The 20,289-nt window shown below is 37.7% G+C and overlaps 2 protein-coding genes across 17 annotated transcripts in view; both read right to left on the bottom strand.

Moving 5' to 3' along the window:
• LOC136828379 (TGF-beta-activated kinase 1 and MAP3K7-binding protein 2-like) overlaps positions 1–6,038 on the bottom strand; it is a 269,956-nt gene extending 263,918 nt beyond the window's left edge. For 11 of the 16 annotated variants that reach the window (XM_067086354.1, XM_067086355.1, XM_067086356.1 and 8 more), the window contains exon 1: positions 5,881–6,037. The gene's annotated coding sequence lies outside the window, so the exon portion shown is untranslated. Of the gene's footprint in view, positions 1–5,880 lie in introns of all 16 variants that reach the window. The other 5 variants (XM_067086349.1, XM_067086374.1, XM_067086352.1 and 2 more) reach the window with 4 other exon arrangements.
• An 8,868-nt stretch (positions 6,039–14,906) lies between these two features.
• Positions 14,907–20,289, bottom strand: part of LOC136828378 (pescadillo) — a 28,141-nt gene continuing 22,758 nt past the window's right edge. The window contains exon 10 of the mRNA XM_067086345.1: positions 14,907–15,342. Within this exon, the coding sequence (XP_066942446.1) occupies positions 15,017–15,342 (326 nt within the window). The 3' untranslated portion in view covers positions 14,907–15,016. The remainder of the gene's footprint in view (positions 15,343–20,289) is intronic.

Below are 20,289 nucleotides of genomic sequence, written 5' to 3'. Positions count from 1 at the left end.
GGTGTCATTTTCCAAAACCAAATCAAATCAATTTGTTTAATAAAGGATATCCTCCGGTGATTCCGAAGGGAGATATTTGGTCCCCGGTGTTGTTGGGGACCATCAGCCGCTTCCCAGGGAAGCCCAAAATTCCTGAGCTTCATTGTGGAGATCAGGGGCCTTGGTTATTTCAAGGGGAGCCGTCCTTCCAGTACAAGCCCTAAAGGGACAGGATGGGGCCCCTTTTTGTGTGCCTCCTAACCATTTCAAATAGGATATTTGAAAGATATATTCTCTTTATTTTTAAATGTCATTTTCTAATAATTTTCTTGCATTTGCTAGAATTATTTTGAATTAGGCTATCTAACAACTGAAAAAATTTACTATTATTATTATTATTATTATTATTATAAGGCAACATGTTGGTATGTCTTGATTTTTATTCTACATACAAAACATGAATTCAACAGGAATATGCACAGCAGAGTGGAAAATAACTTTTTTACACTGATTGCTGAGAGGACTTGTTCACTGTTACCTTTGGTTTACTTAAAAAAAGAAGGGCGTTAGAATAAGTTTCATGACTTAAATACAAAAAGACACTGCCAAATAAGATTCCTACCTCTCTAGAATATGAGATATCTACAGTATAATGAGCGATTACATATCATCCAATACACATTTCGGGAAGATTCATTCAAATCCAGAGCCCCTCCCCTACACCCCCAAAAATGATAAAAAATTCACTCAAAGGAACGATAAAATTCCCCTATTTTAATGAGAGAGAGAGAGAGAGAGAGAGAGAGAGAGAGAGAGAGAGAGAGAGAATGTAAACTGGAGAAAAATGGGCAATTCCGAAATTACCAGCTTGTTCTGTCATTTGCAACGAATTTCGGGCTTGCAACCACACAGACAGAAGCAGAGAGAGGGAGGGGGAGGATGGGTGAAGAGAAGAGGAAACAGAGAGAGAGAGAGAGAGAGAGAGAGAGAGAGAGAGAGAGAGAGAGAGAGAGAGAGAGAGAGAGAGAGAGAGAGAGATAATGTTTACAAGAGGAAAAATTGGCAATTCCTGAAACTGCCAGCCTGTTTTGACATTGGCAACGAATTTCGGGCTTGAAAACACACAGACAGACAGGAAGATAGGAAGAGAGAGCAAGAAGGGGAGGATGGGTAAGGAGGAGGAAGGAATAAATAGAGAGAGAGAGGCAAATTCTGTGATTATATAACACAGTGGTCATTAGTATGATACCAGTCCTGTGATGTTAGCGATATTGCAACCAGTCGTATTCAGGGTCAGTTGCCTCACTCCAATATACTTAACTGACTGATTATATACAGAAAATTTAAATTCATGCTCAGAACTGACCGTGCTGCATTTGATATCGCTCAACTCACTTCGGCATATTTGCGTGTGGACCGTACCAACAAAAGCTATCAGCACTTTCGTTTCAGAGTAAAGCATGTTCGTTATACAGTTTTTTCTTTTAAACTTCATTTTCATTTATTCATCATCATGCGAATGACCTGTTTGGTCCCAGTTCTAGGCCTATGACCTACACCTGGTATTTCATCCTAATCCTTCGGGCCAGCCCTATGAGAGCTGATTAGTCAGCTCAGTGGTCTGGTTAAACCGTTAAACTATTTTAATAATAATAATAATTCAACCATGTCAACGGCATTTCATTTTGGTGAGACAGGTCCATGTTGGCAGTAGGCTAGTTGTTAAGGATACGGCCAGCGGTACATATCTCTACTATCTCTAACTGTCATTCATGAACGAACGGGTCCATATCCGTAGCCGCGGCCATTAATTAAATTCCCTTCTTTTAGTGGTAATAAAAAGCATTTTCAATTGGAATTAGAATCTCTCTCTCTCTCTCTCCAACCTGAGTATTCCATTCTTTTGAGTGTCCGTTTTGGGGCTACTACTCATTAAAGCAAAAAAAATAACGATCCATGAACTTTACTTATAATAACAGAAACTTTTTACCCAATTGGTAATTTTATTCAGCATGTGACCTTTGAGATGACAACAGGAAATGGTGTCTACAACTGAATCGGTCTCTCACAATGTACACTAACACTGGGAAACTATTACCTGGATGGCAACAAAAAGCGATATGCATCTACAACAATGGTGAAAAGTACAGTAAAAATAGTTAACTCAAGCAGCCAAAATTATATTCATTAAAAAAAATGTCATCCCTAGAAGCAGAAACTTTTCCCTTAACACCAACAAGTCCATCACTATATAAAAAAAAAATTTCAAAACTCTCACTTGAAATGTGAATAGCCTAGACATCCTATTCTAACAAACTCTAACAGGACGCACTGTCCTTACCAGGCCAATGAGTGAGTACTAAGCTTTATTTGTTCCTGTGGGCTCTCACCTCAATAATTCTTCCTAAAGTAGCCAACTTAATCTAACCTCATACTGTATACGACACGCTGGTGTCCAATTTATTCTTACTCAATCTAAAATCATTAGTAAGCTGTATAATAGCATGGAGGAGGGGATGTTTTTCTATCCCTACACTTCCTGAAAGTTGCCCATCAAAAGTTAACCATTATCTTAAGCTTGAGGAATAAAAAGTTAAGGCTATCTTCACTCTGTAGCTTGATCATGTCTCCAACTGTCAGTGCATCTCACAAGGCCAGCTCATGTACAAACTTCAATAAACTTCTAAATTAGAGCACTTACTGACTACAAGTACAGACACCACTTGACGAAACAAAAAGGTTTGTTGCACAATCCATATTGTAAGAGTTTCACCTTTAAAGTGTCTTATTTCGGAAGATGTGGCAAAACACGAAATTTTATATCCTCCTATCCAGTTGCCATCATCTAATATCATTGTATGGACGCAGGTAATAACCTAAACCCAAGACATATACTGTATAACCAAAATTTTTCAGGGGTAAAGATCATCTGACAGTTTGGAAAATGTTAGTTTCAATACAGGGCTTATACTGTTTGACAATACACCAGCCTCATACAGTTCAAAGAAGTGTATAACTGTAAAACAGTTTCACTTTAAGTAGTCTTTGCAGCATTTAATAAATCTAAACCTAAAAGCATGGAGTGTTTGTTGCTTAAATAACATTAAATAGCAAGAAGCAAATTTTTTCCCAGTAAATACTATAGCTAAATTTAAAAGTCATGCGAATACTTGTCATTTCTTTTTTCTCCCATATGGACATTAATATTAATAAAATTAGCTTTAGGTTATTCCCCATTAACAATATTAGCATTATATATTGGTTAAGTACTACCTAGTTAACAATGCAGCAACATGGTTTGTGCTATAAAACCTGCAATATCCTCACATTATCATGCCCTAGGTTATCACCTATGTCCTTCATAATGATCTATGAATGTCAGTGAAAGACCTCTGCAAAAACAACTATCACACTTATTCCCTGTTTCACTGGTATGTGAATCAAACACTGATAATTAAAAGCTGTAAAGCCTAAGAGGGCATGACAGACTGCTAGCTATGTTGCTTGGAATGGTAAAACACTCAATAATTAAAGTACTTTTTAAAGCAAACAACACATTACAAAATCTGATTTAGCTAGCCTGGTTACTTATTCTGCATAAGGTACCCTCCCAGTAATAGCCTAAATGAATGACAAAACTCTTAGTGAACAGGTAATTAAACAGCACATACTAATAAATGATAACTGCTGCAACATTTTTGCATAATGAAATGTATGGAGTTAGCCGACTGTCAGGATGACCTTGTTGGTAGGCACAGAAATAATTCTGCCTTAATATTATCTCAGAAATGTCCCTGTAGTATATGAAAGTATAGTAACAAGATGCAGACCTGTTAAAAAACTAAAAATATGATAATTGGACAGAAATCCAGTCAGAGGGTGCACAGGACTAGGGAGTGAAGGGAACTCAGGAAAAAGTACCTTTTACAAGGCTTTTGAAGTTGACAATTTAGAACAGGTCTACATAGGGGAAAATCATCTTTTCACTCTCAAATGTGGAGAAGATGCACAGCAAAACCAGGCATGTAAAAGATGGAATCCTAATGTTACCTACGTGTGGTAGAGGGAGAGGCGGGTGTAGGTAGGAAGCTAGCCTACATGCTGCGTACTACGTTACATGGATATAGGATGCAAAGCATGCCTAGTCACACAAGAGATGATATTCTAATATGTTACACAGTTGTGAGGGAGGGAGCCAGTATGAAACTAATACTAAGATGGTTATGTAGATGGGCCACAGTGGCCAGATGGGACACTACATCCTACATGAGGTTAGGTTATACGGTGGTTGGTTACATTAGGATGTTTTACTTTTAAATGGTATATTACCCCTTTTTTGTGATTCTCTTTTTGGGGAAGACAGACACAAAGTATTTATTTACTGTACTCAAAAGTAACTAACATAATTTCAGTCTTGGTTTATAACTAGCTAAGCTATATCATCACTATTATTACTATGAAAATGAAGTTTCACCATAAAAATTAAGATTAGCCTACCAATGAACAGCTAAGTCATAATAACAGAAACTTAACTTTGATTATTGGTGTGGAGAATGGAAAACCATTCTGGAAAGTGTAGCCTAGAGAGCAACTGTAACATAAACTCCACTCTGAAACTATAAACAACACATTTTTCTCACTGCTTATCATGCAATTCGTGTGTTTTTAGCCATCATCATCGTGAACTTGAGATATAGCACTCAGGCTACACATGCACACTGCAATTTGTCTATGGGAGAGGCTGGTATGGCCATGTCATAAGTGAACTAGCCTAGGACACAGGACTCATGTAAGTAAGCTTGCTGTCATGCGACCTTTGTGCCCTAGTTCAGCCCCTTTGACAAAATTGTCATTGGGATGTTACAGAATTGTCAGCCCTTCCCACAACCAAATGTATAGGCTATGTGTATGGCAGCACCATATTAATGAATGATAACAATTACAGCTTATATGTCCAATCTCCAGGCCGAGTACAATGCAGTATTAATGAATATAGTGACTGAACAATACCCAGGGTACATATTTCACTAAGGCTCTTTTCAAGTATATAGCCACAGATCTTGGTACTAATCAGTCATTTGGCCCAACAAAAAGAGTTTACAACTGCTTTCCTTATAGGCCTATTAGGCTTAGAAGTGGATATGGGTAGGTAAGGCACAAAAACAAATTACTTGCCCTAGGAGTGATGGCCATAAACATACTAACACTCCGGCAGGCTAAAAAGATGGAAAAATATGCCCATTAACCTATGATCTTGAAGATATATCATTTGAGATACTTGTAACATGGTCAAACTACTCTCTACCTTGCACCTGGGCTACTCATGTATTTTCCCAAGAACGGGTCGGGCAAAACTTTACGCTTGCCTACAGGGCCTGTGCTCATTCATAGGCCTACAGTTCTACACTAAAGACGTGTCATTTATCTAGCCTGTTACAAATAACTTGACTTCATTAAGCCTAGACTCATACACTTAACTCAAGCTACGTTCATATTCTATAATATTGGCCTACAGGTACGTTCTGACCACAATTAACTTAGGCTACATTGTTTTGGATCAGGCTTAGGTACCCTGCACTTCGGTCATATTGGATTAGGTAGCGTAAGACTTGGAAAGTAGGCCTCGGTCTGGGTGAGGTGGACTTAACCTCCCCTAAAACTGAATTTTCGCAATCTTCTAAACAAAGCAGCACTTAAAGGGCTCAGCCTATGTTAATTAATCGAATCGAAAGAAGCGACGGCATGTCACTGCATAAACGACGTAGAAGGATAATGGCAACAACAGTCTTGGATACGTATATACCAAGCCTCATCAGACATTTAAAACATTTTTTACCTGCTGGAGGATGACAACACAAATACTACAGTCATTTTCATTGACAACGCCAGCAACACACTCACCTGAGTTAACAATACGAACAAAGATCACAATCAGTTAACGAGAAAAACTTCAACATTAATTTTCTTGAAAGAAAAACACTACGACACTCCTACCACGTACACTCATATAAACAAACTAATCCTACTTTTGGATATACATGTTGTCATATCTGTCTACGACTGTGACGTCATAGTGAGGTTTAACGTTACTCTCGCCTTTATAGAGATGTTTACGTTAATGGTACGTAAGTCCATAGCCCTTTCTATATGAAAAGTATATTAGATCCGCTAATATCACAAACGTTTTATGTCAAATTAAGGGAGAAATACTTAGACAACATTCTTTAAGATTTCTGAGACAACCTGTATTTTGAGTTTGTCTCTATGACAAAATTAGTATTAAAAGTAAATGCTGTCGTAATACTGAAAAGAAAGTCACTGAACTGCTAAGACGCTTTAAAATGAAAAATCACTACAAAATATCTTTTCGAGAATAACTTTAACTATTGCGATTTTTATTGGGCACTGTATGTTTTGGTATAAAGACTGGTACTCGTGCCACTCGGTGACAAGTAGAGCAGATAGAAAACAAAACAGCATCGTTTTAATTCGTAATTTCAGTACATGAGCGTAGTTGACAAGCAACACATCCATGAGTGAAATGCTAAATTATCATGATAACCATTATCTAATTTAGCCTCACACTATTATATAATGATTCGTACTTCGAAAATTTTAACGTAAACTGTTATTTCAGAAATGCACTATTAAATGCTCACGATAAAAAAAAATGTCCTTTACAGCAGCATAAAAAAAAAAAAACACGGACACTATAGTACACATTAGACAACTTTTGGTCTCCGATGGAGTGTTGGTTTCTTGTAACCGAAATAACTTGCATGATGCCTGGCAGTCGGTCAGATATTGTGTTCTCTGTTGTTGTAGTTCCTTCTTGTCACCAGTTCTCACAAAATAGTTGTAAAAGTATAGCTGAGGTTTTTCACATCAAAGCTAGTGTATAGGTACTTTCTCTTGTTTTATTGAAGTACCTGTACCACTTCGGTAATCCCAGATAACAAATTTTACTTGGTAACTATTTAACCTATGTTTCAAAACTTAGACTGAGCCCTATATCCACAAGCTTCGATTCAGTTTCCCTTGCTTGCAAGTAGGATTCATTTTGTAATTCTATTTATTATAGTGTTCCTAATTATATATTCATAAGCACACTCTCAGTATATGTATATATATATATATATATATATATATATATATATATATATATATATATATATATACATACATAACTACAGTACTAAATTACAAGAACCCTCACCACCCCTTACACATTTGAACTTTATCTATTCTGACATGAGGTCACGCTACAATGATAAGATCTTGTGGCAATACTGTATCAAACACACTTAAATCAGTAGTTTCCAACAGAGACCATCAGAGTTGTCATTACACAATGATTAATCCTGCAGTATGGTTAAACTACCTGATACTGTAATGAAATTCCACAATGATACCGATTCTAGAACTTTTCTGACAATCCTTATTTGTGAAAATTTAGTCTGACAACCTGGGCTGTTGCATTCACATTTATGACTGTCATTTACCTCAATGAAAATCAAATAGACCCCAACATTATTTGTTGTTGATTGGTCAGTAGGACCAGCAATAAATGTAAACCCATCAAACACATGAAATTTAGGAAGAAAACATACAAAGTCCAGTAATTAGAAAACAAGACTTTATGCAGTCAAATCTATTAACAAATGACCCTCATGCAGTGATCCTTGCCTACCATGTGAGGGGACCCAGTTGTGGCTCTTTGGTCATAATGTTGGAAACTAATTAACAATTATGACTGTTGACCGAAGCAGAGAGATGAAGGTGTGCGAAATGTGCAAAATTAGGACTAAGACAAGGGTGTGTTATGGATCCATTGCTGTTAACTATCTTTATGTACAGTATATAGTTAAATATGTTAAATATGGATGGAGTGATGCAAAAAATCAAAGATAGAATGGTATATGATGCGTCATGAATGGTGTGTGGAATGGTTGATGTTGGTAGATGATACAGTTCTGATTGGGGATATTGAAGAAAACTAGGAGAAACTAGTTGAAGGATTTGAAAATGTTAATAAGAGGAGAAAGTTACAGAGTAAATTGTCAAGAGTAAGGTTATGACGGTACTGTAAATGGAAATCAGGAAGATGATTAATCTGAATTGCTGGAGATTGAAAGCAGTTGATTCATACAGGTATTTGGGAATAAATATATGATTAATCTGAATTGCTGGAGATTGAAAGCAGTTGATTCATACAGGTATTTGGGAATAAATATTTTGGATGATGGTTTGATGAGAAGATAGTTAAGTCACAGAATAGGTGATGCAAAGAAGGTAGCAAGATATATGCATAAGATTGAACATGGATCCCATAACACAGTCATGGTTGGAATATGAGAAGGAATTGTTGAAACAACGTTATAGATGTAAAGTGTAGATGCTGAATACAAAATTATCTTTGTAGCATACATAGCATGAGAAGACCATGTTTGAGAATTAAGGTGACAATTGAAATGGTAAAAAGGCTAATTTAGGTGACAGGAATGACTAATGAGTTTGAGATGGTTTGGCCATATGGAAATATCTAGGCATCATACTGTGGTGAAGTGTATAATTTACATGCGTTAGGATACACAAAAGTATTAAGAAGGCTAGCGTAGGTAAAAGGAATCATTTTATACAAGAGTGCAAGCAAAATAAGAGGCGAGAGTTGCAGTGTAAGTGTGTAGGGGTTCAAAGTACTGCTGATGAGCCTATTGTGTCAGTACATGATGAGGCTAATGTTGTAGAAGTTTTCTGCACAAGAGTTTCTTTCCCAAATCAGCAGTTAAGAGTATTAATGTTGTTGTGCATTTCCTGGGCATTGCCCCTGTTCTGGGAAATGGCCTTATAATAAAAAAAAAATTTTCACAATAGTGTATAGCATATAGCGTATTTGCAAAGTACCACCAGGGAAAAATAAACAAGGGTATTAATCCTGACTGGTTTTGTCATTAGATTACATTATTTGAGTCTTTCCATTACCTAAACCATCAGCAAGGGCCTATATCAAGTGTCGCACAATGCCATTGCTGTGAATTACCTACAAGATATTATCAGTGTGAACGACACTGTACGAGTTGCTTGCATTTGACTCCTGCATAGCACTTTTAAGATATTACCCTTCACATACAGTAAGTGCATTTGATTAGATGCTGTACATTCATACTTCTAGATATAGACACTGAAACTGTTTCAGTTGCTCAGTAACTTGCTGGGGCACATAAGCTGTGGTGTAAGGAACAAGTACCAAGGCAAGTGTGAGAGTTGTGTGTTTAAAGTGCCACTAAGAAAAAATAATCACCAACTTTTATGTCTGCATAATCCATGGGTCTACTCTCTCCTCGGTCTTTTTTGTTGAACGTCTGTTTAAAATTGCCAAAAAATGCTCTTTCCACAGCTGCTACGTATATCCTAAAGGTCAAACACCATACTGTTATACCTGTCACAGACCTAGGAGAAGAGACCTTCATCTCTGAAGAATCACACTCATTAACAAATATCATACTCTACCTGGCACAATGGTTCTGGTACCACGTCATCCAAAGTAACCGAGTTTGCTACTGAAACAAAAAGACAATGAATATGAATAGCTCACCAACTGGGTCAGATGTGTTCTTTGTGGGCAAGAATGCAAAAATATGAGGATGCGAGGGAGGAAGGTTATTGGCTTTTGTCTTGCTGATGCTTATACTTCTTTTCCAAATGTTAAAAGACTTGACAGAAAAAAGTTCATTTTTTACACAACATACGTTGTTACCATACCATTTAGAATCTCACGTGCTACCAGACTTTGTTCCTGGCTCCACAGTCCCTAAGTGCTCTACTGTATCCTACAGGTATACAGTATATGCAAAAGCTATGGGGCATTCAGCATCTCAGACTCCCATCTAAATAGTGATTCAAGAATAAGTAGTATTAATAAGGTTGTGATGAAAGAAACTGTTTTTATAACTCAAAACCAGTTTTCCATACAAACTTAATCATATAAAGGGTGGCCTCCTCCCAGCAGCCCCTAAATCTTACCACTTCACATAGATTACATGAAAAGTGAGGTTAATGACCGAGACAACTGAGGATCCATATAGCACGTGTACTGTGGTGGGACTACCTTCTTTTATGTCTGACAGTACTCATGAGACTGGGAACATTTGTGACACAAATACTGTACAGGCATGCAAATAAAAAAAAGTTGTTATTTGCAACTTATAGCAGTGTAAGGAGTCAGAAACCAAGTCTCTAGTAGCCCATAGGTTTGTTAATATGATAAAAACCTATGATGTATAAAACAAGGCAGTTGTTTCATGTAATTCTTTACGATTTGGAAAAGATATACACTTCCCATCAACATGGCTGTAGTCAATAACTCCTTAAGTCTAAATTTCTTGACACGTGAAACATAACCTGGCAAGATTATTGGTTCCAAGAACAAATCCAATCATTTATGATAAATTTCTAATTAGGAGTAGCAAAGGTGGACTAACATTGCCAGGTGCCAGCAAGTAAAATGGAAGATAATTCTAAATTGCCTAAGAGCAACAAAAGTAGTGTGCTCTAACTCTGCTTTTTAACAGATAACTGTTCATTGTGACTTGCTTCTTCCCTTGGTGTGTGGGGAGGAATTCTGGAGATGTCACCACTGAAGACTCTGGTCCTTTTACATAATTATAACCTTACTGTACATAGCAAAAGGTCTTCATACAGTATCATTATTGGCGATAGAGAACAAGGATGGGCAAAAGGTGTTATGGAACGTTCCTGACTACTATCTGTTTAGGCATTTGATGTTGAATGATTTATGAAAATTTGGCTATAAAACCAAGCACTAGGGCACTGTCAGACATTCAGTGCTTTAGACAGTGAAAAGATGGAAGCTGGAATGGAGGTAGAGTAAAAGACTAAAAAGTGGGTGAAGCTAGGGGCCAAAGAGATGCTGCAAACAGCCTTTAGTAATCCCTGCTGTGCACCACATTATTATTATTCAGAAGATGAAACCTATTCATATGAAACAAGCCCACAATGGCCATTGATTTGAAATTCATGCTTTCAAAGGATATGTGTTCATTTGAATGAAGTAACAGCAAGTACAGTAATAGGAAATACAGAAAGAAGAGATCAGTTATTCTAAAGCAAAAAAGATATTAACAAATCAATAAATATATAGAGAAAAAAGTGACTAAATTATAAAATACAAGAAGAATTGCTTTAAGGTAGTACTGTAATGCAGGGCATCTTCACTGGAACTTTTGAGGTTCCAATTGCACAACATCCTCTGGTAGACTGTTCCATAGTCCAACAGTGTGAGGAATGAAGGACCTCTGGAACTGAGAAGTAAGACAGTGAGGCATAATTACTGCAAAAAAAGTGCTATTGTTAAGCAAATCTGGTTACTCTTGGGAAGAAATGAGGATCAGGGATCAATTGTGGATGTGAATGGTTTCTGTTGAAATCAAAATGATGAAAAATTGACATATAAGAGACCATCCATCAATCGTCCATGTCATAACTGCTAATGTTAGGAAACAAACCCACCACCACAAACCACTATGTCTAAAAGAGATAAATCTCTGGTAGAGGCAAACATCCACACCGGAGAACAGTATTCTGGCAAAAGAAGGGAAAATAACCTAAAACAGGTTGCAATGATTTTATAACTGTTAAAAATATATGGGGCCTTTGGTACAATACCTAACTTTCATGTAGCATTTGGTGACACCTTCATTAGATGTTACTCAAAAGTTACACCAAGTACAGTTCAAGCTTCAGACTCATTTGGCAGCGTCCCATCCACCTGAAGGGGAGGATAAGGTGGAAAATCAATACGAGATCCACCAACCAGTAGTGTTTTTATTTTACTGGAGCCTCATACCCCACTGACTACACCATTTACTAATCTACTCCATATAATGACTGAGACTATGGGCGGCTTCATTTCTCATGATTGGAGACTTTGCTACCCCCAAAAGTGCTGCATCACCAACATACTGAACAATCTTGTTTTCCAGACCAACCATATCACTTGTATATACAGTACTAAAAATAACAGTGGTCCAAGAATGCTACCCTGTAGAATTCCAGACACAATAGGTCTTGCTTTGCTAAAGATCTCATCAGCAGCAACTCACTGCTACCTACCTGCATGGAAATCTTGAAATAATCCTAACAGATCTACCAACTCCAAGATCCTTAAGTTTATATATAACTGCCTTATGATTTACTAATTTGAAAGCAGCACTAAAATCTATTTGAATTGCTCTACACTCAAAACCCTTATCAAGGTTCTCTAAAAAGAGCATTGTAGGTATCTAACTGCTTCCTACATGCATAATGACTACAGTACCAGCTAACAATCTTTTGGATTACACATACTTGTAAAGTGGCTTAAAAATAAGTTTTTCTGCAACTTTGGTGCACACAGGAAGAAAAGAAATTGGCCTGTAGTTACTACAGTTTGCAGATATGCCAGCCTTTGGAACAGACAATGTATTACTAAACTTGCACTCATCCACAAAGATAGTACATCAACATATAAATTTATAGAATCTACTAACCTTGGGAGACAACACACCAGAAACCTTTTTAAAAACAAAGGGAATAAACCATCAGGATCTTCCTCTAGCTATCAAGATTATTAAGCATTTTCTAAACAACCCTGGAGAAAAATGCAAATTTTGTAAGACTAGGCTCAGGATGACAAATATTGGGGAGAGGGGCAATCTTACCTGACTTCTTAGCTTAAAAAGCTCGATGAAGCAGTTCTGCCTTTTCCTTAAGGATAGTAACCAATCTACGGTCATCTGTTAGCAGAGGTGGAATGGAGGACACGCCTGACCCAAGGACAAAAGATGCCTATTTGGTCCACCACAGATGAGGTAGAGTAATTCCTTCAAGTTTTCTCTTTTCTCTTTAAAGGAATATTATAATTTCTCTTACCTATATGGGAAATCCTATCTGTAGCACAGGGAGACTCACCAAAAATGGTGTTATTTTCAAGTGAACAATTCTGTCTCCATGTGTTGAATTTGGTCTGTTTGTTATGGTAACCTCATCTCCATGTATCACCAAACCCTGGTTGGTTATTTTTCCTAATCATGATGACCTTTCTAGGGACATACGAGCTAAATTAGCCATTAGTATTTCACTTAATCTTCTTGGGATCTGAATCTGATAGAGCATCTGAAATATTAAGTGCCTGACAAGCTTCAATAATGCGATCCCAATTGGCTCTAGATTTCACATATACTGGTTGACAGATATGTCCCTCTCAATGGCACAATGGTTGGAAGTTCCTATATACTTGCATACCATGGACTTAACAATAGCTGGAACATCTCTGAACATGAAGTTTAATCTGTTAACAGAAATACGCATGGGTTCCTCAATCAGCTGGAAAAATCAGAGGATACACAGAACTCAAGAGCAGACCACCCATGTTGATCTGTGGAGTTTGAAGTAAGCGGCAGATAACGAATGAAGCTTTCGAATCCTGTGACTGAACCATACTAATCCTCCTAGAGACAGTCATATATAGAATCATCAATATTTGGATTGTGGTAAACAGCAAATACATAAACACTGTAGAACTTACTGAAAATCTTATAACAAAGACTTGGTGCATACAGCCATACCTTGCGCATGTGGGACGTTACAATCATAAATAAAATCAAGGCCATCAAACTCTGGGATTAAAAATTCAACCTTTGACTTTTTACTACTTACCAGTTGCACATAATAACATCAAATCATAATTATAGGCACAATTCTGGAGATCAATAAAATTTTACCGTAAGCCTCGAATATTTGAGTAAAGCACAGGAACTCTGCAATTTTCTTTACACTAATGAAATGTGTTCTCTCCATTCTCTTCTGTCTTGTATGCTATCTGTCTTTACTCCTGTCATGCCTAGGTCTTCAGCAATCCCCTTCATCCATGATTTCCTGGGCCATCCTACAAGGTTTCGTCCTACTAATTTTCTGCCCAACTGTTCCTCATCCCTTCTCAAACATGTCCAACCATCTAAGTCCTTGAAATCTTGATTTCCAGTCTTGGGATACATTTCCTACATTTTCAACATCTTCACATTCTTTGTCATTGCCCTTACGCTAAGTGTATCAAATGCAAATCTCTACTCTTATTATGGGACATATTTAAATACCGGTAGTCTAGCAATCTCTCTCCATTTCATTGTTGTGCCAGCAAATCTTTTTCTTGCTGGTCTTTCAACTTCTTTGAAAGACCAACCAATCTACCAAAACACGGTTCTTTCTCCTCCCTAATTACTCTTTTAAAACATTTTTACCATCAAAAATACGATTATAGGTGTTCGATCCGGGGGGTGGTAACCCTGGCATTCTAGATAGCTTTTTCTCTGGTATATGTAGCAATACTTATACCTAGAAATGAGTGCTAAATGGAACCATTTCACTGGGTGACACAGGTCGAGCCCAGAAATAGATTTTTCCTTTGTCAAAATCCCTTTTTTTTCTTGTCTATTTTGTAATCATCAGTACTTCTCAGAACTACTATATGGCCACTTTCCTGAGTGTACTTTTTTCTTTGGTTCCTTCCCAGTCACCATAAGCTTTGTTTTGCTTCCAGTGATTTTCACATTCCACTTCCTCTACCTCAGACTCTGTTGTGAATACTTGGTCATTTGTATTCACCAAATCCCAGAGGCACCCTCATCTGCATTCCTTTGTAGCTTCTTCAATTACTATGATAAATGGCAAGGGTTCTGCGTTGATCACTGGACAGCAGCATTTACAGTATTTCAAATGCCTCTGACATTTGCAAATACAGTACTGTTATCTCTCTAGATCTAGTGTTACAGGTGAGGAACATCACTAGCTTAATGAGTCATAATTAAGAGGCTAGAAAAAAAAAAAGTCCTGCACAAAATAAATAGAACAGGTTAAGAAAAAGTTACTGATTATATCCTCAATTTATGATAAAATAACATAGAACAGATAGCACAAATATCTTAATTATTCTCTGAATAATCACAAATAACTAAATAATCTGGTTAAGCTACTTAACAAGTTACTGTGCTTTCTGCTTGGTCCTCTCCTTTAACAGTTTCTTTTCTTGGTTTGCTTTATTCTTCTTCACGTTTTCAGCTTTCTTTGCCTTTTCCTTCTCGATAGATAATCTCTTCAATCGCAGATTCTCAGCTTTGCAGAACTGCTTGTTCTCTTGCCTCTTCAACTTTCGGTATATTCTCTTCTTCTTCCTTGGGATCATTGAAACTGACAATCTATAATGGTCTTGTTCATCCTTCCAAGTCGTGTCTTTGGGTCTGACGTGAATACCGGGTTTCACTTCCATTTCTTTGAGTATTTTCTTCTTCTCTGGATCTATTTCTTCTTCTATGAACAGAAAAAAAAGAAATGTGTGCAAGGTAAAAATAAACTTGATTTCTGATGAACCCAAACCTTTTAGCCTTAAAGAAATTACATCTAAAGTAACAAAAGCACTTTCAGTAGAGCTGCTTTTAAAATGTTTTTATAAGATCCAGTAACAGTATGAAGTATTAACAAATAAGAGAAAAATCTTTTAAAATTTATACCAGCATTCTACAAGATCATGATTTTGGTTTCTCCACAGGAACTAGCCTTTCAACAGAGACAAGTGTTGTTTTTCACCTTATTGGGTGAACTAAACCAATATGTAAAACAATAAACAATTCACCCTACAACACCTTACTTTCCTACTGAGACAAATGCACTGAGGTGAAACTTACTGAAACTTTATATACAAAGGGACTTCATATTCTGTACCCAGAAATCTAAAGCTCCCAAACACAAGTGAGTTTTGGTGCCTTTGGTCATCACTGTTGCACTTAAGACAGTCCTTAAGGGAGAGAAATAATAAGTTTCTAACTCCTATCAAGAACCTTGCTGACAATTATTGCATATCTGATTTTATCTAATCAAGAATGCTTTGAACACAGGCTCTGGAATTATGGTTATCTGCCGAATCAGGTTGTGCAAAGATCTTACATTTCTAATATTACTGTACTAATCAATCCCTACAATAGGATCTTTGGTTTCTAGTCACTACTATTTACATCCTACAAAAGGATCTTGGGTTTCTAGTTATAGTATTACTAATCAAGCCTCACATATCTTGGGTTTCTGGTTAGCACTTACCAAGCCAAACAAATGGATTTAGGGCTTCCGGTTATTAATTACTGAGACCCACAGAAGGATCTTGGGTTTCCTAATTATCACTAATCAACCCCACAAAAAGATCTTGTTTTTTTAGTTATTGCTCATCAAACCATACAAAAGGATCTTTCCCCTAAAAGAATCTTGGGTTTCTGTTTACTATGAATCAAGCCCCAAAAATGATTTTGGGTTTCTGGTTACAGTGCATAACTAACCATGCACCACAAAAGGACCTGGGTTTTGCGTCACAAGTAATCAAGCACCATAAAAGGATCTTGGGTTTCTAGCCAACTTCAGTGATTACTGGCAGTTGCCATGTCCCTTTCTAACAGCAATGCAAATTAAAAATAATTCCATGAAAGACAAAATAAGTTTTTCATGGCTAATGCTTAGTTTACAGAGGGTTTAATGTCAGTATTCCATCCAAAAACTTCAAGTTTATCATTCACGGACAAGGATAAAATATTTGCCTCATCACCTACGACTTTATCTGACAACCTGCTGCTATCTAACCCTAAACTAAAAGGACTTAGTCTAAATTATTTTGGACTAAGTCCTTTGTTGGAGTAAGTTACTTATAAAGATAGTCTTTAAAAGTAACTTACTCCAACGAAGCGATGATTTTTTGTGTACACAATTTAGTGGTAATTTTCATTCTTATCATAACTCTCACCTCCGAGATAATCAAACCAAGACAACAATATCTATTTCAGGCATTGCAAGGAGCAGATAAACATCATGATACTAGTCAGATACACTTGTGAAAGAAAAAACAAAATAGATAGCCCACAAATATAAACCATATACAGTATATCACAGGAAACCTACATGAATGAGTTCTGTGATCAGATAGGTCCCTCCATTTTCCCTTACTTTGAAATAATGTATTTCCTTTACTGTATTTCACCATAATAGTCTTCTTCAAAACATAAAGCATTCTAATTCCTTCTTCCTCCATTAAAACCATTTTTAACCTTCCTCTACTGAGTAAGCTGCAGTCCTTACTTTTCTTTCATTTCTAAAATATTTCCCAACTCTCACTTCCAAAGCAATTCTAATTATTTTCATTAATTCTCATCTCACCTACAAATCTCCCTTTCAGCAATACTATTCATTTTCTAAAACTCTTAAATTAACCTTATAGAAAAATATGCTGAAAATATTTTTCAAGTCCTTTCCTTGTTCTATGTATTATGTGCTAGTGGTATTAGTGTTTTCAAGATTCCCACCTTTCATTCATTTAAAAATGGTATTTTCATAATGAAATTTAAAATGGTATTTTCATAATAAAATTAAGTTTAATATACACTTACCGAGTAATTACAAAACTATAGTTTCTAATTATTGCGGCAGCTTAAATTTTGAAATTCGTGGTAGCACTTCCATTGTTTTAGTGTAGGTGACTAGCCCCACTCACTCTTGGGGAAGAATAGGTACAAAACAGCTGAAGAACTCAATTCGTTTGTGCCCTATGTCCATGAGAGGGGAGGAGGGAGGGTTCCGATTGCATAATTACTTGGTAACTATATATGAAACTTAATTTTATTTCGAAAATATCATTTTCATATAAGTAACTTACCAAGTGATTACACAGCTGAATCCCATACTGACAGGAGGTGGGATGTACGGACATACGTATTCTACTCCAAAAAATTCATTATGGAAAAGAATTTTGAAACAGAAAAGGTGGCTAGCATTGTTTAAAATGCTTGTTGTAACCTTACCTGGTAAGAGAGCTACTGCAGGAAGATATTGCCTCTGGTTGGTGCTCTTCTTATCCTGTGGTGGTATAGCCGTGGAGTGCCTCTACTTCAGTGGGAGCTTTGTAGCAAAGGAGTACAGTATTCCAATGGCTAGCAAAGCAACAGAGAAAGTTATGCAGTGAAGGAGTTATCCAATGGCTAGCAAGACTTCAATAAGTGCCCTTGCCCTGGGCGCAGCACCATAATAAAAGACAACAAAATAACACTTTCAACCACAAAATTAAAAAGCCACTACCCATCCATTAAAAGACTGGTGGGTACTCCAGGTACACAGTATCCCCCAGCTCCCCAAAACTCGACAGCCTATATCAGGGTGAAGAGACAGAGAATAGGAGAATAACTCCTATGCTTCATCTCCCAATACCATGCCAGCCACAGAAAACAGACCCAAGATATTGCAGCTACCATACATTGTCTCCACTTCTCATAAATAATGTGTCGCAAACACTTCCAAAAAGTTGATTGAAGAATTGCAGATATGGACATGTTACGTTTAAAAGCCAACAAGGTAGCGACAGCTCTAATTTCGTGGGCTTTAACTTAAAAAACAGGTAAAAGGTCCTCCCGAGTTCTCAAGTGTGACTCAGAGATAGTATCTCTTAAAAAGAATACCATAGCATTCTTGGAAAGCAGTCAGGAAGGATTTTTTTACTGAACACCAGAGGTTACTTGAGGGACCTCTGACCCCCTCAGTCCTGTTCAGGTAATGCCTCAATGCTTTTACAGGACAAAGAGTTCTCTTCTTCTTCTGGACCAAGAGTGTCCAACAAACTCTTAATGATGAAAGAATGGGGCCAGGGCTTAGAAGGAGTCTTGTTCTTGGCCAGAAAACCCAAGGTAAAAGAACAGACCGCATCTCCTTGGGAGAATCCAACTCTTTTATCAATGGCCTGCAGCTTACTGACTCTTTTGGCTGTAGCCAAAGCAAGATGAAAGAGAGCTTTCCTTGTCAAGTCTCTAAAAGAGATGTAGCAAAGGGACTCAAATGGAGAACCTGAGAGCCACTTGAGGACAATGTCCAGATTCCGGATGAATGAGTTTGTCATACTTTGCTTGGTTTTGTCAAAGAACCAATCAAATCGCTGATGTCCTGATCAGATCCTAGAACCAGGCCTCTGTGTCTAAATACAGAACCTTCAATGCCTCTGTATCCCTTGATGGTAGAAGAAGATAAACCTCTTGAAGTCCTCAAGAAAAACAGAAAATTCGCAATCTGTGTCACAGAGGTTTGAGTAGAAGAGATGTTATGACTTCTATACCAGCTGTGGAATACTAACCCACTTAGCTTGGCAGACCCTAGAAGAAGACTGACATCTACACTTTGCAATCACCTCTGCAGCTCATCTTGAAAAGCCCTTCGTTCTGACAAGTCTGCTGACAGTCTGAATCCTGTCAGAGCAAGAGCATACACACCTCGGTGGAATCGTCAGAAATGCGGCTGTTTGAGAAGACTTGGTCTTTGTGGAAGAAGTCTTGGAAAATCCACTAGAAGTCAGAACAGAACCACTGGGGTCACTACAGCATTGTGGAGATTCAAAAACTTGTTCAAAACTTCCCTGACCATGCTGAATGGCAAGAAGGCATACAGGTCCAAGCTTGACCAATTCTGGAGCATGGCATCCATCTCCCATACTGGAGGGTCCAGGGCTGGCAAGCAAAACAACAGGAGGCAATGGCTCCTGGACGTTGCAAACAGGTCTATCGATGACTTCCCCCACAGTTTCCACAGGTCAGTGCATACCTGTGGCTCTAGAGTCCACTACATGGGTAAGACCTGTCTGCGGCAACTTAGCTCATCCGCTAGCACATTCAACTTGCCCTGAATGAATCTCGTCACTATCTTCGTTTGACTCTTCTTTGCCCAAAAGAGGAGGTCCTTCGTCGCTACATAGAAGAAGGAGTGAGTGCCTCCTGATTCTTTATTCAAGACAGAGCAGTGGTGTTGTCCGAGTGGACTGCTACTGTCTTGCTGAATGTCGCTTTTGCAAATGATTGAAGACCTAAATGGATAGCCTTCAATTCCCTCACATTAATGTGAAGGTTCCTCTCTTTTGGCAACCAAATCCCAGAAACTTCCATGTCTTTCAGAAGAGCCCCCAACCCAGATCTGAAGCGTCTGAGTGCAAAGCTAGGCTGGGGTTCAGAGGAAGGAGAGACTTCCATTCTAAAAGCCTTCTTTCTGAAAGCCACCACCACAAGTCCTCCTTGATTTCTGGAGTTATTGGTAATACGAACGAGTCTGGGTATTTTTTCCTGTTCCAATTGGACTTCAAGAAGAATTCCAGTACCCTCATGTGGAGTCTTCCAAGATGGACGAACTTCTCAACGGATGCGAGGGTTCCTAAGAGACTCATCCAGCTGTTGGCCGAACAGGATGGGAGGG

The sequence above is a fragment of the Macrobrachium rosenbergii genome, chromosome 42, assembly GCF_040412425.1.
Source record: "Macrobrachium rosenbergii isolate ZJJX-2024 chromosome 42, ASM4041242v1, whole genome shotgun sequence".
NCBI lineage: Eukaryota > Metazoa > Arthropoda > Malacostraca > Decapoda > Palaemonidae > Macrobrachium > Macrobrachium rosenbergii.
The sequence above is the reverse complement of the archived record's forward strand: the minus strand, read 5'-3'. Positions and strand labels throughout refer to the sequence as shown.